The sequence below is a fragment of the Sodiomyces alkalinus genome, assembly GCF_003711515.1.
Source record: "Sodiomyces alkalinus F11 unplaced genomic scaffold SODALscaffold_3, whole genome shotgun sequence".
NCBI classification, from domain to species: Eukaryota; Fungi; Ascomycota; class Sordariomycetes; order Glomerellales; family Plectosphaerellaceae; genus Sodiomyces; species Sodiomyces alkalinus.
Window position 1 is genome coordinate 1,271,203 of NW_021167081.1, and position 22,875 is coordinate 1,294,077.

Genomic DNA, 22,875 nt, shown 5'->3' on the forward strand with positions numbered 1-22,875 from the left:
GGCTGGCCTCGTTTGACCGAGCTCGGCTTGGGCTTGATTAAATAAGCCTAAACAAAGTAGAAACCGTCGCAGCAATGCACGTCGTTTCTTTCATGGATACCGGCCTGTTCTCTACTCCAACTTATTTATCTCAACCCTTTCACTACGAAGTACACTCCCCCCAAGTCCATCATGCCCGAGGATCCACTGCCGAGTACAGCTGTACATGTACACCTCAGTACAACGTACTGTATCTACCTCATCCTCCTGTTACCCCTTCCCCACATCTGCACCTCATGCTCGTTCCCTCCAGTCCCCTCCCCGCTGCTGGCTTTCCAAGTCCTCTTGACCCCCCCCCGCCCCCCCAAGTCTCCCACCACTTACTGCTTTCGGATGTTCGCCTCTAGCTCGGGCATTCAGGCCTACAGCAGGCTATGCTCCGTACTTACCGGGCCTTCAAGCGGGTATGGCTATGGTCACTAAATGGTTTCCTTCGCTGACTCTTCTTCTCCTCTTCCTTTCTCTACTACTATCACACAACTTTCCCACCCATTCCCTCGGACAACCTATTCTGTAACGCTGCCGGACCACCCTTTCCGAGCTCGCGAGAATTTATGCAGAGCTTGCTAGAGCTTCACTCGCGCTTCTTTCCCACAACGTATTCTTTATGACCAGTATCAGTAGCTTTACCTTGGTAGCTCATCCTATCTTGCCTTCGACCGATGCTTCAGCTCTACTCGTCCAGCTCCATTTTAATTGAGCTCCCCTCCGCCCGATAGACTTGATTACCGTTATCGCCCTCTCACCCCCGCCCCTCCCATTCTCGAGTTCTCAAGGGCCGGCACCGTCGACGAACCCTCGGCCGGCAAGCTACTCTCCCAGCCAGAATCCCAATATTACCACCAGTCTCGGAATGCTTGCATGGTGTCTTCAAGATGCCGCCTCGATCCTCTTTGACCTCTCAATTCTCAATCGCTGACTCGAATAATGAAGTCGTCTGTCCCTTGCGGAATCAAGATGGCTCCAGTTGTAGAAAGCGCTGTATCGGCGTAAGTTCACCTACCCGCCCCGCTCGTGCGCTCAGTACCACATTCTCTTGTTATGCTGTGTAATGTGATGCTACGTCTGTATTTCCTTGTCGACGTGAGCTGCTGTCGTCCCGTTCTGTGGCATTGCCCCCGGTCGGGAGGGCGGGGTAGAAAGCCGGGGTTTTTGATTCTTTTTATGGTTTTTGTCAGCGCATCTTAATCGACAGCGAGGGGACGAACCGAATAGTAGGTTGTTTTTCAACAGCTTATAATCCTTGTGTCTACAGGAGAAGAGGTATCGCTCGATGCAGGAGCATATCCGCAGAGCTCACCCAGAGCATTATATCCAGAAGCTCCCCGCCACCGAGGAGAGCTTCCTCCTCATGATCAACACCGACCCTTCGACCCGCCTCCCACAGCAACCCCATCATCAATCCAATCCCAATCCAACCTCAGCTCCTTCGGGTGCGTACCCACCAATCCCAGGGTTTGGCACTCCCCCAGTGGTTGACCGTCTGCAAGGTTTTCACCATGACCGACAAACCTACGACTCCAGTAACCCGCCCACGCCTCGACACCCGGACGACTATACGGCGGCGTCGTTATTACCGGCTGCGAGTGCGGCCGCTGCATTAGCCCAACTTCACGGCCACAGAGTCGAACAGGATTGGGAACCAGACCATGTAAGCTTTTGCCGACTCAGTCTTGCTCTTCTGTCCCGATCATGAGAAGTACCCGAAAGCAATCGCTGACTTTGGACAAGCACCAGGATTGGGCCTCTGAGGCCGAAGGACGTCGAATACCTCGCTCCTCAATCGAACTACCCCCAATACACATGTCTCCGAACGACATCACAAGCGATCCGTTCCCGCCAATGAACTCCAATCGGCCCCGCGACATCCTGCCCTCGATACTGGCCAACTCACCACCAGGCCGCTCGTCTACGCTGCCGCCCATCCAGCGTTCCGTGGGGCCCAACCGGCCGAGAAAGCAATCTGTGACGAAGCGGGGCCGAGAAGCGCACCACAAGAAACAAAAGTCGCGCGGCTCGGCCAACGACTGGCTGCGTCGTATTCAAAACGACGAGCGCATGAGACCGGGTGGTCAGGATCGCAAGGCCTTGTCAGCGGAACCCTCGGCCGACTATGGCAAGAGATGGGAAGACCTCATTGACGCTGCTGACCAAGCTGCTTCGGCTGCCGGTGACGTAGACGAGGATCGTACGCCGGTAAGTGTAAATGAACGAACATGGACGAGGCCACCTGTTTTCTCCATTCTAGCCGACCTAACGGAGCGTCCAGGTTCCACAGTCACCTGTTTCCATACCGAGGGCCTCCCTGCCTCCATTCCAGCACGCCTTCCGCCAAGACAATTACCAAGCTTCTCCGCTTCAGCAGGCCTTGACCCCACCGTCGCACAACCAAGACACCATTGAGCCGTTCCCGTCGGTAGAGAGTGGTGAAAGCGGCGAGAACTTCCACATTGACCCTCGTGGCCTCTCGGACTCGTCCACGAATTTCTCCTCGCAAAACACAGAGATCTACTGTGCGGCATGCCAGAGCATCTCGAAGCTGAAAGAATCGTATGCGTGCACGGAGTGCATATGCGGTCTCTGCCAAGCATGCGTCGACGTCCTCATGGCCGAACAGGGAGCTCGGAGAAAGTGCCCTCGTTGCGCGACAATAGGGGGCAGATTCAAGCCTTTCCAGTTGGATATCAGATGAACCGACCGCATCAATCAAAACGAATAACAAAGGTCGCTATATTTTCAGTTATTTTCTTGGGCTCTTTCTCCCTACATGGAACGGAGCATTCTCTCATTTTGTTGCATCCTAGGCAGGTGTATGGGAAAGGCAAAGGCGCAAGGGCTTCGGCATTCAGGTTATGGCAGGGAAGGAACATGACGACATTCGAAGACGATTCTTCTGCATTCGCATCCGAAACCGCCTGTTACAAAGTTGCGATCCAACTTCTCTCGGTCACTCGGGACAGCGATTCAATCTCATAGGCGCCTGCGGTATCTTCTACACGTCCTCTCTTTGCTTCCCAAGTCTAGGGGTCGGGATATCGTGTCTACCGCTCACCATAGGCGATTCAACTACCCACCTGCTTTCTGGGGAGAGGCTGTACTGGCACCGGATTTCGGCATTTGCAAAAAAAATTAAAAAAAAAATTTACGGGTTGGTTTTGGGTATGGCTATTTTTTATCTTTATCGGGTCACGTTTTGGTTATGAACGGAGGAATTTTGATGAACATGCCGGCCATGCATATACTTCGCGATCGAACATGCTCTTGGTTATACAGCAGAAATAGTTCTCAACATCGGATAGGGTTGCTACTCCCCGTCAAACTGGACTGCATGAGGCAACTGGCTCTCCATAGATATCGTATTATTACCATCATGGGCCTTCGAGTTTGCGCAGCGATTTTTAGGACACAATCCACGACGATTACCCGGGGCCGAAAAAACTTGCTGTGCAGGGAACAATAGACATGGGTATCAATTTCGTGATCAGGTAGGCCCGGACGCTTGGGGACGGTCTACCTTTTCGTGGCCTGCCTCTTCTCTTTCTCCTGCTGCAACAGGAGATCCCGCATGGCTGCCCTCTCGTTCCGACTACCGCCCAACTTGGGTCCCCGGAGCACTTCGCCCTTCTCAACCCTGCTGTTGTAGCTGCCGGCCGGGTTGGCGGGACGGCGGCGGCGCTGCTGATGCTGCCTCCGGCGCAGGGACATGGCTTCCAGGAACTCGCGGCGAAATGCCTCGACGAGGCGGTCGTCGGCGCCGAGATTTTCATCGTCTTTTCCGGCGTTCTGCTTGGGGTCTTCTTCCTGGTCTGGGAGGTCATAGACGTCGACTGGATGGTTTGGGAAAGAAGGATTAGCCTCTGGGTATGCAACTTGTGGAGTTGAGAGAGGCAGAGAGAGGGAGAGGGAGAGAGAGAGAAAACAGGGAGAGTTGAGTTAAGGGAAGGGGAAAAAAAGTGGGCTGCAGAACAGAAAACTTACGTTTATTTTCCCGTAAGAATTCTTCCACAAGACGATCACGCTCCAGGTCCTCGCTGGCGCGACGCTGTCGTGAGCGCCGCGATTTCCCGTCGGATCCGAAACGCTCCTTCTTCGCGCGGGAACCGTTGAGGCCCTGGGGGTCGTCTCCTGCTTCGGCTGCCGCCGTTGCTGCTGCATCGTCCGTCACGCCGGGGGACGGGGAGTGGTCGTCTGCGGCCAAGGAGGCGAGGCGGCGGCGGGCGCGCTCGGTGAGGGCGATGTTGCGGGCGCGGGCTTCTTCGCCGAGGTCGACTTCCATGAGACGGCCGCGGATGGCGGCGACGCGGGGGTCGCGCTTGGTCTCGATGCTCGGGATGACGGTGCCGGGTGACCTGGGTTCGTGGCCGGATGATGATGGGTCGAAGCTGGCGTGTTCTTGGTCCATGGCGGCGGTGGTTTGCGCGGCCGCCGCGCGGCGGTTAGACAGCTTGGATTCTATGTATTCCATCCTTGCTTGTTCAGTACATGTGCGGAGGAGATGAGAAGAAGGAAAAGGTGAGAAAAGAAAAGGGAAAAGCAAAAGGATGGCGGTCGGGAGAAGGCGGCTGAATACTCACATGTGCTTGTTCACGAGCTCGCCCACGATACCCGTCTGAGGGGCGAAGCGCCCATGGATACCGAGGTCGACGGCATCGCCATCCTGGTTGCCCTGAACAAGGCTGCGCTCCTGATTCGCGTCATCGTCTCTGGCGTTTCGTCCGTCTTGGGATCCCTGTGGCCGGAATCCCACACCTTTGAGTCTGGATTTGCGGAGGTTGCGGAGGCGGAGGGCCTCCGCGATAGACTGGGAAGAGGGATCCGGGTCGTCGTCAACTTGGGCTTGGGTCAAGGCCGTCGGTGGGTCGGTGGGGAGGCGTGGTTCGGTCGACTCGGTGGGAAGGTTTCGGTCTGCGGGTGTTGATGATGGTTCAGGGCTTGTGGTTGTGTCTTTGATGTCGATATCCTGACTTTCGGGTCGTTGCCTGTAGCCCGGTTTGCGCTTCCTGTTGGAGCGAAAGAGGACGGGTGGGATCGTTGGTGACTGTTCTTCGGAAGTGGAGGCCATTGGAGGCTTCGTCCGTCTTTAAGGTATGATTAGGCTCGTCGAGTCTTGGGTGGACGTAATGTGGCGTCTGGGTTTGTGTTGTCTGATTGAATTTTAGAGAGGATGGGATGAAGTGGTTCACATCTCACCGTTCCGTCTGGGGGGTTTGAAGATGGGGTGATGTACACAGCCGAGATTTATCCGACTGGCCAACCATTTCGGGCCGTGCTTTATCAGCGATGGAACCGTTCGTATCGATAAGAGTATCGGCTCGACACCTCTCCACCCCTCGACGCCATACCTGATAAGGTGAGGTTCTTACTTGGGTACCTTACCTTAGTCTTCGTGCTTCGTACTTTAAGGTACCTTACATCAGATAATTACCTTAAAGTAAGGTGGTAGGTAAGGTATTTACCTGGAAACCTACCTTGTACCTATAACCCCATCAGTAGGTAGAAACATACCTTAAATGTACCTTAAACATTAAGGTCCTCGTTAAAACGACGACACCAAGAATCTTTCATTCTTCTTCTTCTTCTTCTCATTTCTCCTTTCTTCAGGTAAGGAGAATACTCCCTTGAGTAAATATTCACAATGATCAAACGCGTCAGTAAACAATCCCAAATCTCACCCCGTCAGGAGCTCTCTAACCCCCAACAGCAATACTTCCTCGTCCATGGTATTGTGCAGGGTAGGTTCTGTGATATGCATCTTGGTTGACTCCCTCCAAATCTCCATGATTATTTCTACACAATTTTTAGACCGCAGGACTTTATAATACATCTCTCCTCACGTATCAAGAACTTCATTGACGTCACCTCACTCTCACGCCGCACAGGAGTCGGCTTTCGTTTCTTCACCAGGGGTAGAGCCTCCGATCATGGTCTCACTGGATGGTGTCGGAACACGCCAGATGACAAGGTTCGTGTCCCCGGGAGAGCTACTTCAAAAGAGCCCATTACGCTAACACGGAGCTTTGCTGCCTCCCAGGTTGAGGGCGAGGTCCAGGGTCAAGAGGAGAGCATCGCGGGGTTTCTTATAAACATCAACAGGGGTCCGCGGTTATCAAGAGTCAACAAGGTAGAAACGGAGGAAAGGGAGATTATCGAAGATGAGAAGCACTTTGAGATTCGACACTGAAAGTTCGTGCTGTCCTCCGTCGCGTGTTCCTATCTATAGCCCGCTTACTGACGCATTTCTAGCTGTATTGTTATTATTGTACCCTTTTTTTCTTTTTTCTTGTTTACTTGTTCACCATAGATCCAACTTGCTTCATGTAACCAAACTCAAACTTATATACCTCTTCCGGGCCGCCTCACCACCGGTTTCCTCACTGCGCCCTTGGTGACGAATTTCTTGCCTGTGCTGGTAGCAGCCCCTGATTTCCGTTTCGCCTCCTTCCGTTTCGCCTCGCTCTGCAACCGCTCCTCCTCACGCTGCTTATCCTCCGCCATCTTGGCCTCGATCTCCATCTTTCGGTTGAACTCGGTCTCGGTGATGCGCTTCTCCCGTACCGAGTATCCCTTCTCCCTGATCGAATAGAAGACCCCTCCTAGATCCGCCAGCCAGTGCGGATCCACCGCCGTCACCGTCGACACGTACACCTTGGACGTCAAAATCAGCTCGTGGTACACCACGTAATCGGGCGGGTGGCCGGCGTAGAGCGCCGACGTCGGGTGCAGCTGCACAGGCAGGTTGGTCCGAAGGTTGATGTATTCGCCCGACCCCTTGTACCGCGCCGCCTGGTGGTAGTACCCGGCGCAGATGCACTTGCGGATGATGTCCCAGTCCATGCCGCAGCTGACCATGTTCATCTTCTGCATCTTCATAATGTCCAGCAGCTGATCCCGGATCTCCTTGGCCCGCCGCAGCGACTTGGGGTGCAGGAAGTGCTTGATGCACCAGCCGTCCGAGTACCCGTGGGCCTTCCACGCCGAATACACCTGCAGGTACGTGAGGTGATCCGACTCGTGCACCCAGAACTTCTCGCGCTGCGTGTCGGCTTCCTCCTGCCGCTCCTTGGGCCGGTAGAACACGCTGGGCACCGATAGCATCGACACGATCGTGATCATCTCCTCGCTGCACCCGTATTCCTCGGCCGTGATGAGCAGCTTCGACAGGGAAGGGTCCATGGGGAAGGCGCTCATTTTCCGCCCAAGCGTCGTGAGCTCGCCGAGATTGTCCAAGGCGCCTAGAGCCCACAGGTCGAACATGGATGTCGTGATGGTGTCTTGCGGGGGCGGGTCCATGAAATCGAAATCCAGCAGGTCTTTCACGCCGAGCGACTTTAACATGAGGACCGTGTTGCTGAGGTTCGTTCGCTGGATTTCCGGTATGGTTTGCAGATAAAGCTCCTCCTTGAACGCCTTTTCGGTGTACAGCCGAAACGCCTTTCCGGGCCCTGTTCTGCCGGCTCGTCCCGACCGCTGCGAAGCATTCGCTTGCGAGATAGGCGTGATCTGGAGCGTATCCATGCCCATTTTGGGATTGTAGACTTTCATCTTGGCGTATCCGGCATCCACGACGTACTTGATGCCTTCGACCGTCAGACTGGTCTCGGCAATGTTCGTCGCCACGATGCACTTGCGTACCCCCGGCGGCGCCCGGTCGAAAATTTTGGCTTGAAGGTCCGCAGGCATCTGGCTGTATATAGGTAGTACGCTAAGCTTAGGCGGGTCGTTGAGCGCCTCGAGTCGTCGTTGTATCAGCTCGCAAGTGACCTCAATATCCTCCTGCCCAGTCATGAACACCAGAATATCGCCCTGGTCCATAGACACATGGATGGAGAGCACCTGCTGCACCGCCTGATCCACATAGTCTTCTACCGGCGACCTGTGGAAGAGCGTGTCGACGGGGAACGTCCGACCGGGAATGACAAAGTCGGGAGCGCCACCATAAAAGTCGGAGAACCGCTTAGCGTTGAGGGTTGCTGAGGTGACTATCAATTTGATATCGCGCCTGCGCTGGAGAATCTTCTTGAACAGGCCCATGAGAATATCCGTGTTCAGAGCACGTTCGTGCGCCTCATCCATGATGACGCACGAGTATTTATCGAGGTCCGGTTCGTTGAGCGACTCGCGAAGGAGCACGCCGTCCGTCATGTATTTAATGACGGTGTCTTTGCTCGTGCAGTCCTCGAACCGAATAGAGTAGCCGACTGAGCTGCCAAGCTTGACATCCATCTCCTCAGCCACTCGCTTGGCCACGCTCATGGCCGCCACGCGCCTGGGCTGTGTGCAGCCGATCATACCATTCTTCCCATACCCGTCCTCGTAGAGAAACTGGGTCAGCTGTGTAGTTTTTCCCGAGCCGGTCTCGCCAACAACCACGATGACTTGGTTCTCTCGGATGACCCTCATCAGATCCTCCCGCACTGCAAAGGCAGGAAGGTATTGGCGTTGTTCCCGCAAGGTCTTGGTCCGTGTGAAGTCGGTCACGCCTTCGGACTTGTTCATGTGATCGCTGAACTTATTGCTCTTCTCCCCATCGGGGCCTTTCTTCGCATCCTCTTCGCTCGCGATCGGCATGGCACTGTCGCCTTCGTCCTCTCTGACGCCCATCAGGTTCCCCAGTGCGGTGCCCTTCATGCTCGTGGCTTCCCGCGCCTGCCGTTGCCTCTCCCTCTGCTGCCGGGCTTCCCTCACAACCTTGCTCCCCTTGCGGCTGAAGACGGCCATGTCGCTCTGGTAGTCTCGCACCGCCGGGACCGGTTCGAGCTGCTTGGTGAAGATGGTGCGGCCGTCGAGGAAGGGCGGGCGGAGGTCATGCACGAGCAGATGAATGCGCGTCGATTCTTCTTCGTCAAAGTCGGCAGCCATGTCCCTCCGCTGGGCCACGCCCGAGACCAGCATTCGGTTCGTCTCCCACGCGTCATTCTCCTTCTGGCGCTGCTCCCGGCGCGCGTCGTACCGCTCCACCATCTTCTCCGTCTTGGCGGCCTCCTGGTGATCCCTCTCCCATGCTGAGTAGTCGGCTCCGAAGGGATTGTGCGAGTCCTCGCCAAAGACGTGACCGCCGAGCTCGTCCCCGCCATACCAATCGCGATCGAGTGCTATCGTGTCTTCTTCTGTCGGTGCAGGCACGTCACGCCGTGGTGATGCTTGTCGGTGTCCGGCACGGGGTGTTGTTGCACGTTCTGCACGGGGTGTCGAGCGACCGCTGCCATCCAGTCTTCTACGTTTGAAGACAGGCGGTCCTCCATATGAACGGTCGTCAGACATATTTGCGGGTAATGTTGTCGGTGGTGGAAGTCTATGGGTGCTCCTGAGTACTGAGCAAAAGAAGGGAGGATACCTTAATTACCTTACCTTAGATACGAAGTACTACCTGGATGGGAAATGGATGCGACCTTATTGGTTTAGGTAGGTACCTACCTTACCTTACCTCATTTTGTCCGACGATGAACCGACATTATCTTATCACCTACACCGAAGCGATGAATGACCCACATAAGTACACTACCTTATTGAGTCCCATTCTCATAAGGTACTCCACGAGGAGATTCAACCATACGTCCGGTTGGTAATTAGTTACTTACTGTCTTAAGAAGATCTTGAGTATTTTTCATGGCTGTAATGTAACATATCTTGGTGATTTTGGCACTTAAGACGGTGACCTTTGGTTACAACAAGGTCATCGGTTCCTTGTTCCTTTGTATTCGCGACATCCCCCCACAAGGACATGGTAACTTCCTGGAAGCCGCTTCGTACGATAAGATACCTTAGGTACGGCCTACCTAAGGTAGGTACCTTACTTTGAGCACAACTTCCGATAAGATAAACATTAACCCCACTTGGAATTTTTTTCTGCAGTCCACCACCTCGAGAAGCTTGCCCTGAAGAACAGGGCTTCACCGGTCCCCTCCGTCGCAAAGCCTTTTTTCTTCTTTTTTTAATCCGAGCGCCGGTGCTGACATCTGCCACCATGTCTATGATTACGGCTACGGCCTGGGTCCCGCGGGGCTTCGCCGCACCCTTCCCCACCAAATCTACCTTTGACGAAGCCGAGTTCGAACGCATCGCAGAACTCGCCAAGCTCCAACTCGATGATGCGGAGGAAGACTTGAGGCAGGCTCAAGAAGCGCAGGGCGATGCTTCCGACGAAGACGGAAAGCCAACAAAAGGCACCTCGACCGAGAAGACGGGAAACGGAGACAAGAAATCGATTGAAACGTCACAGTTGGTCACACCAACCCCTCCCGGCCGGTTGAAAAGGATTTGTCCTGGTCGCTAAATTCAGTCTTAGAATCGATATCAATGATGATGATCTGAAGGAATACGACCTCGAACATTACGACGACGACGACGACGACAACAACAACAACAACAACAACGATGACGAAGATGCTGTCGGCAAGGGCGAGCCGCTAACCATGTTCGGCAACGTGAAGTCCCTAGCATATTACGAGTCGAACAAGGACGACCCGTACATCACCCTCCCGGACGAAGAGGACGAAGACGAAGAGCGCGAGGACCTGCAAATTCTAGCGACCGACAACCTCCTGCTGGCGGCGAAGGTGGAAGATGAGCTGGCACATTTGGAAGTCTACGTCTACGAGGACGAGGCCGACAACCTCTACGTTCACCACGACATCATGCTTCCCGCGATACCCCTCTGCGTCGAGTGGCTGGATATCCCCGTGCAAAAGAAAGGCGTCGACAAAGATGCGACGGCCAATTTCGTTGCCGTCGGCACAATGGACCCGGACATTGAGATTTGGGACCTGGACGTGATAGACTGCATGTACCCCAACGCCATATTAGGCCAGGGCGGCGAGGGAGCCGAGGAGAAGAAGCAGAAGAAGAAGAAGAAGTCAAAGAAGGCGAACGACGAGTACCACGTCGACGCGGTGTTGGCCCTGGCGGCCAACAGGAAACACCGGAACTTGCTGGCGTCAGCGTCAGCAGACAAGACGGTCAAGCTCTGGGACCTGCACACCGCCAAGTGCGCCAAATCGTACTCGTACCACACGGACAAGGTGTGCTCGCTGGCTTGGCACGCGGCCGAGACGACGGTGCTGCTGAGCGGCAGCTACGACCGCACGGTGGTGGCGGCGGACATGCGGGCGCCGGAGGCCAAAGCGCCGCGATGGGGCGTGGAAAGCGACGTCGAGACGGTCCGGTGGGACCCGCACGACGCGAACTACTTCTTCGTCTCGACGGAGAGCGGCATGGTGCACTACCACGACGTGCGCAGCGCACCCACCAACCCGGCGGGCACAAAGGCCGTCTGGACGCTGCAGGCGCACGACGAGTCGGTGTCGTCGTTCGACGTCAACCCCGTCGTCCCCGGCTTCCTGGCCACCGGCTCGACGGACAAGACGGTCAAGCTGTGGAACGTCCAGGCGAGCGGGCCCAGCATGGTGGTGTCGCGGAACCTGGACATCGGGAAGGTCTTCGCTACGAAGTTCGGGCCGGATCCCGAGGTGGCGTTCCGGCTCGGCGTCGCGGGCAGTCAGGGTACGATGCACGTGTGGGACACGAGCACCAACGCGGCGGTCCGGAACGCGTTCGCCCACCGGCATGCGGTGCCGGTGCGGGAGGGTGCCCCGGAGGACAGGCTAGTGGGGGTTGAATCGGACGATAGCGAAAGCGACGACGACGATGACGACGACGATATGGAGGAATTCGAGAACAGAGCCAAGAAGGGCAATCAAGAGGACGAGTCGATGGACGAGGATTAATGAGAATCGAAAAATGGCGATAGATCGGTTAGGCGCCTTGATTACTTCGCCCAACCCCGGTAACCCACAGGCTGGTGGTGTAATGCACATTGGTCCAGAAGTAATCTGTTGTCCGACTACGGGAAATCTCCCTCTACGTGAACTGGATTTTTCCCCCAACCATTTGAAGCCATTTGTTTGCATGCGCCTGATGATCATGGCAAAGCTCTGACAGTTCTTCGGCGCATAATCAAGTACAACCAACCCTTGCGGACCATGAAGGAGGTGGCACTAGCAACGCGGCTATCGAGTCGGTCCAGCTAAGATCCAAAACGCATAATGGAAGGAAGACCCTCAGTGCTCAGTGGTCCAAGCAAGTGTTCCATGCACCAGGACGAGTGATATTTAGAATGAAGGCCTGTCTGGCCGGGTATGCAGTTGGTATGTGCAGATGGCATGATGGTAAGAGAGTCGACTCCTGAACAGAGCAAGAGCCAGGAGGAAAATAGCCCTTCGTACGACTAAAGTGTCGCCGGTTAGGGGCTCCGTAGCATGGGAAGGCTGTGTATGTACAACGTACGAAGTAGGCAGGCTGATGGGCGTAACCAACAGGCGTCTGTCAAGGTTACTTGTTAATTACCAACCAGACCCAGAGAGAGGGACGCCGGCGTTTCCATCACTTGTCATGGTGGGCCAAGATTCCAAGACTAGGCATGATCCGCCGGCCCCAGGGTAGACTGAAGCCGCTTACGCAGGGACAGCGGCCGAAAGTGGAGTCGATGCTTGGGTTGTGAAACTCTTGAAACGCCGGAGTCATAAGCCAATCAGGGGGCGTAAAGATGGGCTGAAGATCCAATGTCATCGCCCGGCCCATTGGTGGGTGGGCCGACGAAGATCCTGCATGGTGGGTGGAACGACGGTGCATAAGTGATTGCGTGCAAGCGTGTAATTATGTAATACAACGTAGCAGCGTAGCGTGTGCGCTTTTTTTGCGACCATTCCCTCATCCTTCGGCACTTCCTATTCGCTTGAGAACTCGACCACGTCGTCCGAAGATGACGAGCTTTGCGTTGAGCATCCACGTTTCAACTAATAATAAAAACGAGGTGGTTCGAAGACGGCAAGGGGCTTTACGTTGCACTTGGTGCGTCCAGAGACGTGGAACGGTGTGACTGCTGGGTGTTGGTAGTTTGGTCGACGTATCCGTACGCTGTACGCTGTACGCTGTACCTACTTCGTTGACGATGTGGTTATGGAGTAACAGCCGCTTTGCGACGCTGTCATGCAGTGTGTTTATGTACGTTGGGCGCCGTTCGACCAACATACCTCTTACCTAGGTACCTATTAGCCAGAATTGGTGGTTTGCTCTTCTTTTCTCGTCTTTTCTCGTCTTTTCTTTTCCGGGTAGCTACAGGCAATCATCTATCTCATCGGCTTTGCTGTGAGCACCCGTCTTGGCGATGGGAAAGGCCAGCTGCATATGAAAATTTGGTTCTTCTCATCTTGTATACGAAGTATTCTGTGTGCTTTGCGATGCGCGCGGTATCGAGTCATGGCGTGGGCGTTTGGTGACGACCGGCGTGAGAAGAGCATGATTCTGGCCAACTGGATGGTGTTTGTACGGAGTACGAGCCAAAAAGAAAGAAGAAAAAAGGGGGGGGGCAGCAACGCGGGAAATCCCTAACAGGCACCGTACCTGTTCTTCCGGTCCCCACTAAAACGTTTTTAGTCGAGACGACGGGCACCAGGGTGGAAACTGGGAGATCTCCAAGGTGGTTGGATTGAGCCAATAGGGAAAAAGGAAAGCTTCCGCAAGGTCAAGGTTGTCGCCCCCCCACCCCCCCCCCCTGTATGGGGTACGCAAGGCACAAGTTCAACAGAGAAGGAACCCTGCGCGGGGTTTATCACTCGTGCGAGTCGTGCCCCCAAGGACGACCCAACTCATAGACTTGGCGAATGAAGGAGCTGCCCCCAACCGCAGAGGTGGTTTCCCCCCCCGAAGAAACTACCCCCGTCCCTTGTCGAGACATTTTTCTTTTCCACTCTCAAGTCAGAACGCTTCGTGAAAGCGTTTTGCTTTTCTGAATCTTCCTTCTCACATCGAGGGCGACACACGATTTTTCATCGTTGCCGTTTTCTTTTTTACTTCACTTCTATACCAACACTCCTTTCTTTCCTTGGGCCGTGACCCTTTTTGAGCAGAGAACCGATTGCCGATCTTATTCTTTCCTTTCAGTGAACTCGACCTTGCCGTTGCGCATTCATTCGCCTGGACGTACGGCACTGAGGACAAACATAAACCCAGAAAAAAAAAAATTCATCAACCGCCGGAAAACGGGCACAACATCGCAGGACCGAAGTTGATTCTTATATACTCACGAACCTATTTTCCATCCATTTCCTTGTTCGCATGCGCGCAGGCGTCATACCGAATCGGCACCTACACAGGCACGACGAAAGGCAGTCGCCACCTGAGTGAACGAACCAGCACTCGCGCCGGTCCATCTATCCATCTATCGCCACCCGATTGTATGAAGTAGTGGAGAGCCTCGATCTCCGGCATTGCACTGCTTCCCGAGGACGCCTCCCCGACTGCTCACGGCGCCACCTGTCTCACAGTCCTATTCTTCACCGAGGACACCTTATGATCACTTGACACGATTGATATCACACACTCGTCATTTTCACAAGCAACCGATCTTCCGCTCACCTCGCCCGATTGACGACGACGACTTGACTAAGCACAGTCACGTTGCAACTCCCCTCAATTCCAGTGTCACCCACCCTACCGACGAACATACGGAATCCGGCGACGTGATTGTTCGCTTCAGTGAACTAACCCACGTCGATTCACTTTCTTTTTCCAAGCCAGGTCGTTTCCTTTTTCCGACTTCAGAGACCGCGAACCATTTTCGGCCCCTCAACTGACGCCGTCTCTGTTCTTCTTTTTTTCCCGCAACCTGTCTACACATCTGTTCCCCAACGCACTGTCCACTTTATCCGCCAAGGCAACAGATCCCACCAATCACAGCGACAGGCCTTCTAGCTTCGCTCCGGTTTCCAAGTTCATTCGGACTCGGAGCCGCCGATACCATTCGGAGCGAGTTAGTCGCATCACTTGTCACCCACATTTTGGAGGTCCCGCCGCGGACTTGTCGTCCTAGGGTTATCGAGCCTGCCCCATCTTGTAGCCTTGGGGGTCCGGCTTGCTAGGTTGACAGCTCAACTGACATTGACGTCTTCCACTCGACGAACACCCACTAACAAGACTCGGATTTTCCCATCATCCAGGCTCGACCTCTCAACCAATCTCTCAATCACACTCAATAAACCTCTTTCTTGACTAGGCATCCTCAAAAAGAAGAAAAGAAAAGAAAAAGCCCCCCAAGGCATCCACGGGAGACAAATACCGCCAACCATGAGTTCAATTTCAAGAGCTTTCACCACCAGGAGGGTGAAGCAGAGCGTCGACATCGCTGCCAGCAAGAAGGAAAATTCGGCATCGCAGCGAAACAAATCGGTGCGCACGCAAATCTCGGCGCCTCTTGAGTTGATTCATACTACCAACATGCTCTCCTACAATGCGCCCGATATCGCCCGATCAAATTCCATTAGCACCACCGATGGCCCGGACAGTCCTGCCACCGTCGGCTCTACGCCCCCGACGAGCCCTGATATTGACACTGTTGGCACCAAGGAGGAGTTCCGGTCTCCGGCCCCCAACCACCTCTCCTCCTACTTCACGCCTCCCGCCGAGGCGGCTGGCGGACGTGTGACACCAGAAGCGACACCCGCACCTGCCATTCCCAAGCGGTCACCATCTCACACAATGAAGTCTTCCCTCGACGCCCTCGCCAAGCAGCGATCCGTCTCGACCATGTCGAAGGAGTCGGATCGGACCGTGTCCACCAAATCCAGTGTTACCTTCTCGAGGACATCTTCCACGTCAACTGCGCCCTCGACCATGTCGCAACACTCGCTCGCCTCTCCGACCAAGACGCCGGTGCCGTCGGTGCCGTCTGTACCGTCGGTTCCGTCGATGCCTCCTCCCGTCACCTACCAGCAACAACAGAAACCGGCGGTCAACGCGGAGCCGCCGCACCCCTTCGTCCGCGAGCTAGAGCAGGTGTCGGAGATTGCTGAAGAGTTTGGCATCAAGCGCTCCGTTTTGGAAGAGGAGGAGCGCGAGCTGAAGCGGAGAGGCCTACGCAAGATCAGCCCGGAAGTCTACTTGAGCGACGTGCAGGCCCTCTTTGCCACGTTTTACGGCACCACCAGCACAACCAGCCATATCAGCAGGCCTGGCTACCCAACACCACTCGAACGGCCGCCGGCGGCGGCCATGTGGATTTAGCATCGGCACTTTTCTTTTTCTTATCAAATCTACCACGATGATGGCGACGATGGGCATTACATGGTGGATGAATTCTTACGTACATATTTACTTCTTCTTTTTTTTTTGTCCTTTTTTTCCCTTCGTCTTCCATCCCGTCCTTCCAGGGAACACGGGCAACCTATGCGACCGTCTGAGCGGTATGTATCTCTTTTGTCGGGGTAGAGTGGGAGACTGGTAGTCTGTCGCGAGACATGCGCGGCAATGGATCATTTTGGGAGGGGGAAACGGGGCAAGGCATGTGACTACTTCGTACGTGCCGTTGCTCTTGGGGCTACATGGCCCCTCTTGCTTTGTCAAAGTTAGGCGTTTTTGAGTCACGAGAACGCATGGACGCCGGACGGACTTGATTCATGTGGATATATCCCCTTTTGGTCGAGTTTATTTACAACGACCAGTAAATGCGATTTCCTGATACTTGATACAGCGCCGTCCAACTCATCCAAGTGAATCTTGCAAACTTGATGCACCAAGACGTCACGGCATCTGCGAATCTTTACTCTTCGGCGTCTTTTTTTTCCTTTTTTTTTTTTCTTTTTCGGAGGCAAGCCTGCCGAGAGGACTGCTCGTCAAACTGCCCATCTGCCTATCACCTCGTGCGGAGATCTGAGAGTAACTTGATCCGTACTTCGCAGATGATCCGCCCGGGCTTTGCCGTTCTGGGTAAGGACGGAACGGAAGGGCGCTCTCACCGCCTGCCCATTCCTTTCGACCGGCTGGGTTAGGTGAAGGAGAGAGCTTGATGTAAGCGAACCACCCCGCAGATCTGTCGATTGAACAAGCTAGATAGGTATGTACAGTACCTCGTGTAAATTCGAATGTGCGGGGTGCGCAGGATATATTGACCTGGCTGCGGTATCAATTGGTTGTCGCGTGACATGGTGTGGTACATCACGGCAATCGAGATGAATGTGTTTGCGGGGAAGATGATGCATTATCCCTTCGGGGAAAGAGACGTCACTCCAAATGTAACGGAAGGGAAAGATGGAAATATTGGGTTCGATGCTGGTAGACCTGTAAAATGGCAGGTGAGCTTACAGGAATCTGGCATTGTGTGACCCTTTGGAGGGGTGACAGGGGATGGGGAACAGAGGGCTCATCATGCGGCTCGGGGGGTAGCCTGGAAGAGATGAATCCAATATATCGTGGCTACCTGCCTACCTAGGTAAGGTATCTTAGGTAAGGTACCCGGGGCTGTACTGGGAACGAATCGAGTGTTACTGTCAGAACACAAATAAGGTACGCGGAATTGCGTATGTATTTACTTATCTAAGTGAAGTTCGTGGTACTTCACGGGGATATCTAACTATTAGCAAAATTAAGGGGAAATAAGTATAGATATATGGGATCGAGGTATCCTATAAGTCTAACATATTATGGTCTGTCACACGTCGGTAAGGTGGCTATGGGCATCTGACAGTTGCCTAAAGAGTCGCCGTGTGCTTCTATCTGATTGATGATGGATGCGATCTGAAAGTCGATGAATTAATTCTAAATCTCAAGTCGTGCATGTAGTTTCGAGGTTGGAAGGGTCTTGGGCGCTTCGCGGCAGTGTCGGTTGTTTCATCATGCGCATGACTGAGCATCATCGCCGGCCATTATACGAAGGAATGAGGATTCGGGGCTATGACTGCAACGACGTGAAAATATCCTAAGCATACCCCTAAATAGATCATATGTGTATTATATTCAGACAATCAAACGTCTCTGCTCCCACTGTATATATTAAAATAGGTACCATGGGCTTTTCCGCTCAGGTCTCTCTGCGTACATCTATCGTCCTCTGCATGTGGGTTGGTTCTCTTGGTGAAGTCCGCGGTGAGGTCTGGTCCAGCGAGTAGCCATGCCGACGCTCATGCAGTGTGTAATCGTCGTCCATCTCGTCATGCCGGGTATCAAGTCTGTCGTGAAAGAAAAAGAAGAAAAAAAGGAAAAAAAGAAGAAGTTACCGATTCCCAATTACTTTTGATGTCCTTTCTCTTTTCCTCGTCCTTTTTCTTTTCTGTAATACCCCGTCGGACCATTCGTTTGTCCCTGTCCTTCTAGTAACTTGATGTTTTTCTCATAGACAGTGAGATGTTCTTTCTTTATCTTGGAGACCACCCTCGGGAGGGCGGTCACTCAAGCCAAAGGTTGAACCAACCCGTGAGAGGTTGGTGTCTCTTTTTCGGTCGTCTGTGTGCACGCCCCAGTGTGAGTCTGGATCCGAGTTAGAGTTCGTTCTGGGGGGGGGGGGCATAGCCGTGACATTACCTTCTCGGCGGTGGCCTTTGTTCGCCCGCACCGGTATCAGTTCCCTGTCTACCGGCGCCAGAGGTGTTATTGGACCCTGACGCCCCTTGGTCCTCCGACTTTGGACGATTTTGCTCCTGGCTCTGTGGCCCTCCCTTTGCTCCGCCCGATGTCTGGCCCATGGTGGCATCTGTAGCCTCGGACGTGGGACTGTCTGTGGACGAAGAAGGCGCCGACTCGAAGGCCGAGGCCGTATTCGACCCGGGAATCCCTTCACGGAAGGTACGCGGGTCGGCCATTTCCCCCTGGCCTTGGCCGTCAAGCCACTCGTGAACACCCGTCCACGACATGGCTCTAGGCTTCGTCGACGAGCTGCACGCGGGGTTCTCGGGACTGTTCGCGGGAGACCAGTCGCGGGGGACTTGGACGATGAAGGAATCCGACAGAGGTCTGCGGGGGCCAGTCTGAATACGGACACTGAGGTCGTCTTGTCTGGTGTGGAAGGTGTGTTGATTAGATTTGACGTGACGGCCCGTTCTCATGATGCGGACGTAGAAGGGTGATGAAGATGCAGCTTGTAGGCGTGAGCATTAGAAGGTCCGCTCATGACGGTCGGGTGCTGCTCATGGCGGTACCGAACTTGCGCTGTCGCCATTGAACTGATGCCAGGGGAAACTGCAAACAACGCAGCAAGGAATGATCACGAGCCGAGGACAGGCCATGGTGGACTGCAGGGCTGGGCTGGGACTCTATATACAAACGAACGAGGAAAGGAGAATACCATTCATTTCCAGGAGTCACGACGACTAGCATAATTTTTTCTCTCTTCTTTCTCTTCACATCTATCCACCCCCAAGCGAACGAACCCCACACGCAAAGGGCCGACGGGAGTGCGCGATGAAGGGTGAGTGAGAAGAAGAGATGCTATCGTCGGCCGGACCGACAATTTGGTGACGACAATGAAACCCCAACCCATTGCGACCTCGCTCTCGCGTTTAAGAATGTGGCGCCGGGGGGGGGGGGGGGCTTAAGGCCAAGGCATCATAAGGTCAAGGGCATGATGGGGGATTAGGGGGAGGACTGGGAAAAGGGTCGCAATCCACCGCGGGGCCGGCAGGGTCCAGAGCCTCAGGGTGACGTTCAACAGCCCGGGGAGTCCCGTCTTGCTGTGGCTTGACAGCAATCATCTTGCACCTCTTTCGCGCTTGCGCTTTGGGATTCGAGGTGAAGACGTGGCCATGTCGTATGCGTCTGCATTGTTCACTTGTTGACCTGTTGACCTGTTGAGAGAGTACCTAGGGATGGGGGGATTCATGGGGGGATCCATGGGGGGATGTCATGATGGTGGTTGCCGCACCATGTAATCCGTCAGCAACCGTCGGCATTGTACATTGTAGGTGTGGTACGTAGCTTGGCCCTGTCGTTCCTGGGGCGTGAAGAGTGGGGCAAAATAGTGAACCGCCCCCGAGCCCCGGGCCTTGCAGATGCTAGCAAGACGCCAATACAAATTCGGACATATCCCCACTTAGAAGCGATTGACGCCATTGGTTCGGACCCGACGACATGCCTTCGGGGGCAAAATCCAAGAACAAAAAGAAGAAGGGTGATGGAAAAAGGGGCGCATGCGTCCAGGGGGAAAGGCTCTGACGATAATTTACAACGTACTTCATACACTTCTACCAAGTATCTAGTATACATCCCTCAAATGTGCCGGGTCTGACAGCAAAGGGCCCCCATTGGGATCGAAAGTGCAGGGTCGTACCTCGCTCTTGGGTGGAGGTCCTGCCCGCTGGATGTCTGGCATCTCGCCTCGTGTCTCCGAAAACGCGTCGCCATAGGCAGACGGTCATGTTCTTGTTCGGCCAGGGCTGCAAGAGAAGCATTCATCCTGGCCTTGGAAACTTCCATGCATGTTCTCTGGCAAGGGTTCCCCCTCGTTCCACAGCATTGGCTCTTCATCTGGTCAAGCGTCAAGGAGGCCTCGGCTTACTTGGGAGAAAGAATCACCTCGGTCCTCGGGGGGTTGTTTTCGCATTTCCACTCTAACTTCCTAGGTGGGAAAGGGGGGTAGATCAGGATCACTCAAGAAGGGAAAGGCCTCATCGCTCTCCCCGTCTCCTTTCTCTTTTTCGCGGCTCAAGGGGCCGTCGGAGCTGTTGGGGGTCTGGGCAGTCGCATCATCGTTATGCAAGTTCGGATGACATCGAATGAGAGTATGTCCCTTCATCGCATTGCGTTAGAATCGAGCTTACGGCGTCGGAGTTCACTCGCCCGCAAAACCATGACGGAAGAGGCTGTCGTCTACCTGCCTACTCGGGCGGTTGGAGTTGAGACAAAGGTGAATGAGTTCTCCAGCCTGTCCCCCACTGGATTTAAGGGGGGAATTACGCGTCTGCTCGTCCAGGAAATTTGACTCGCCCGGCTACGAGTAATGAACGATGTTGAACCAGAAGTTTGACGGCGGGATCCCCTCGTTCGTGACGTTGCGGACGGCCGGCACTTGTGTGTTCCTGATCCTCCCTGATCCAATTGCTCGGTTCTATATTGTACTCGTGATCACGTGATCACAAAACTGGGCGGGCAACGGCAACAGGCAATTACGGAATGGTCCAGCCACGAAGCGCAGCCACTTCAGCCACAATGCCTCACTAATGAACGCCAAATTTCTTCCAACCCGTCCTCGATTACTCCAAGGCCATCGCGGCTGATGAAATCATGAATTATGCTGCGTCTCCGCCTCTTCCGACTGCCTAACAGCCTGCGGAGACGCGTCCGCCGCAACCGAATGGCCACCCTCTTCACCCTCCTCGCCCTCGTCGTGCTCTTAGCCTCTCCTTTCTACGTGATCTACAAGCCGCCCGCTCTCCTGATAAGGTACTTCCAGTGGAAATGGCCCGACGTCCTGTGGCAGGTCGACACGACCCGTAAAGTCGTCGCCCTGACCATCGACGACGCCCCCTCCGAGTACACGACCGAGATCGTCCAGCTGCTGAAGGAGAACGACGCCCGGGCCACCTTCTTCGTGATCGGCTCGCAGGTCCAGGGCCGCGAGGACTACCTCGGCGAAGTGGTGCAGAACGGCAACGAGCTCGGCAACCACGCCATGCACGACGAGCCCTCGCGGTCCCTGAGCGACGCCCAGCTGGAGCGCGAGATCCGCGCCGTCCGCAACCTGATCCGACGCGCCTACGTCGCCGAGGACCTCCCCATGCCGCCCAACTATTTCCGCCCCGGGTCCGGCTTCTTCAGCGACCGCATGCGCGCCCTCGTCGACAAGCTGGGCTACCGGCTCGTCCTGGGCGGCATATACCCCCACGACCCGCAGATTAGTTGGTGGCGCGCCAACGCGAACCATATCCTGAGCATGCTGAGGCCCGGCGCCATCATTATATGCCATGATAGGCGGAGCTGGACTCTGCCCATGCTTCGCAAAGTCCTTCCCGAGATTAAGAGACGGGGGTACGATATCGTCACTGTCACCGAGTTGGTCAAGGAAGGAGAGTCTTGAAGGGGAGAAAAAAAAAGGAACAGAGTGAAGGTTGTTGCGAAGGCATGGCAAAAGCTTGCCCTCTGCACGTCATCCCATGTTGGGAGGTTGACGGCTGGCTGTCAACCCATGTCTAAGACGTGTAGGGACCCGAACGCAGAGTACCCAAGGGTTTTCGTTGGGTAACTCGTAAATTCTCGGCTCGCAGTAGGCTCAAACATCAAAACGATGGAGGGAGCATTGGCTCTCGCCATCCTGATGGTGTGCTTTGCCGATCACTGGCATGACTGCCTCCCACTACACGGGCCTGCGTCTGTTGCTCCATGGGAGACTTTGGCACTTCACAGGAACGTTTTATGGGCAGAAGGTCAGGTCTGCGACAGTTTCACACTGGGATCAAAGCGGCCAACATTTCAGAGCTTCGCTGTACTCCCGCAGTGGAAGGCTAACGTTGCGGTTGCCAGCATTGTCGTAATACGCCAGTATCTGAAACTGTACGCCTTCTCCCGCAGTGCAGCAGAAGTCTAGGACAGTTCAGAGACGAGCAGCATAGGACAATCTCCAGAGGCAGGGTCAGGAATCCCTCGGGAATAAACCCATAGTTCCCCCAACGACTTTACATTTACTATAGTCAATAGTTGAACACATATAATCTATAATCTACAATTAAACCCCCCCCCCACCCCCCCCCTCCCGGGCCCCAATGCTGCTTCATCATGGTCCTGACAACTCCAATGTATTTTTCTAGTGGACGGACTGTCAAAGAGACTCGCCATCTTCCTGGGCCTACTTCCCTTTACGATCTTACCATCGGCTCTTGCAAATATTCCCAAGTGTCCCAGCTAGGCCCTCAACCAAATCACCAGGGTCTTAAACCATAGAGACGTGATATGGTCATACTGACTTCCGTCTCCAAGCGGGACTCCCGGGACCACAAGCTCACACTCTTTCCGAACAGGCGCTCCAACCCCGGGGGGCTCTGAATTCATGTCAGGATAGGAAACCTGGAAAATTCAGGGACG

The 22,875-nt window shown here is 54.6% G+C and overlaps 8 protein-coding genes across 8 annotated transcripts; 5 read left to right on the plus strand and 3 right to left on the minus strand.

Annotated features, from left to right (window-relative positions):
* Window positions 1-914: 914 nt before the first annotated feature.
* On the plus strand, window positions 915-2,731 carry SODALDRAFT_275142 (hypothetical protein; the record flags this gene model as incomplete). Its single annotated transcript, XM_028607965.1, has 4 exons — window positions 915-1,028; window positions 1,295-1,690; window positions 1,777-2,235; window positions 2,309-2,731. The coding sequence occupies 4 exons, from the start codon at window positions 915-917 to the stop codon at window positions 2,729-2,731; spliced, it is 1,392 nt and encodes a 463-aa protein (XP_028467675.1).
* Window positions 2,732-3,201: 470 nt separating this feature from the next.
* Window positions 3,202-5,200, minus strand: SODALDRAFT_332002 (hypothetical protein). The gene is made up of 3 exons (XM_028611597.1): window positions 4,614-5,200; window positions 4,018-4,505; window positions 3,202-3,866 (listed from the first exon to the last, which is right to left on the minus strand). Exons 1-3 carry the CDS (start codon window positions 5,099-5,101, stop codon window positions 3,550-3,552), a joined length of 1,293 nt encoding a protein of 430 aa, XP_028467676.1. The 5' UTR covers window positions 5,102-5,200; the 3' UTR covers window positions 3,202-3,549.
* Window positions 5,201-5,620: 420 nt separating this feature from the next.
* On the plus strand, window positions 5,621-6,326 carry SODALDRAFT_140264 (Acylphosphatase). The gene is made up of 5 exons (XM_028606783.1): window positions 5,621-5,686; window positions 5,741-5,771; window positions 5,919-6,001; window positions 6,071-6,222; window positions 6,283-6,326. Exons 1-4 carry the CDS (start codon window positions 5,675-5,677, stop codon window positions 6,218-6,220), a joined length of 276 nt encoding a protein of 91 aa, XP_028467677.1. The 5' UTR covers window positions 5,621-5,674; the 3' UTR covers window positions 6,221-6,222; window positions 6,283-6,326.
* Window positions 6,327-10,003: 3,677 nt separating this feature from the next.
* On the plus strand, window positions 10,004-11,762 carry SODALDRAFT_323182 (WD40 repeat-like protein; the record flags this gene model as incomplete). The annotated part of the gene is made up of 2 exons (XM_028609786.1): window positions 10,004-10,257; window positions 10,325-11,762. The coding sequence occupies 2 exons, from the start codon at window positions 10,004-10,006 to the stop codon at window positions 11,760-11,762; spliced, it is 1,692 nt and encodes a 563-aa protein (XP_028467678.1).
* A 655-nt stretch (window positions 11,763-12,417) lies between these two features.
* SODALDRAFT_358287 (hypothetical protein) lies at window positions 12,418-13,221 on the minus strand (the record flags this gene model as incomplete). Its single annotated transcript, XM_028614089.1, has 4 exons — window positions 12,418-12,638; window positions 12,759-12,804; window positions 12,883-13,018; window positions 13,154-13,221. The coding sequence occupies 4 exons, from the start codon at window positions 13,219-13,221 to the stop codon at window positions 12,418-12,420; spliced, it is 471 nt and encodes a 156-aa protein (XP_028467679.1).
* A 1,938-nt stretch (window positions 13,222-15,159) lies between these two features.
* SODALDRAFT_241418 (hypothetical protein) lies at window positions 15,160-16,008 on the plus strand (the record flags this gene model as incomplete). The annotated part of the gene is made up of 1 exon (XM_028607371.1): window positions 15,160-16,008. A coding segment is annotated over one exon (849 nt), but the record flags the coding sequence as incomplete, so codon positions are not given.
* Window positions 16,009-17,843: 1,835 nt separating this feature from the next.
* On the minus strand, window positions 17,844-18,830 carry SODALDRAFT_349982 (hypothetical protein). Its single transcript, XM_028613450.1, has 2 exons — window positions 18,388-18,830; window positions 17,844-18,309 (listed from the first exon to the last, which is right to left on the minus strand). Exons 1-2 carry the CDS (start codon window positions 18,714-18,716, stop codon window positions 18,252-18,254), a joined length of 387 nt encoding a protein of 128 aa, XP_028467681.1. The 5' UTR covers window positions 18,717-18,830; the 3' UTR covers window positions 17,844-18,251.
* A 2,321-nt stretch (window positions 18,831-21,151) lies between these two features.
* SODALDRAFT_339255 (nodulation protein nodB) lies at window positions 21,152-21,874 on the plus strand (the record flags this gene model as incomplete). Its single annotated transcript, XM_028612843.1, has 1 exon — window positions 21,152-21,874. The coding sequence occupies one exon, from the start codon at window positions 21,152-21,154 to the stop codon at window positions 21,872-21,874; it is 723 nt and encodes a 240-aa protein (XP_028467682.1).
* Window positions 21,875-22,875: the final 1,001 nt, after the last annotated feature.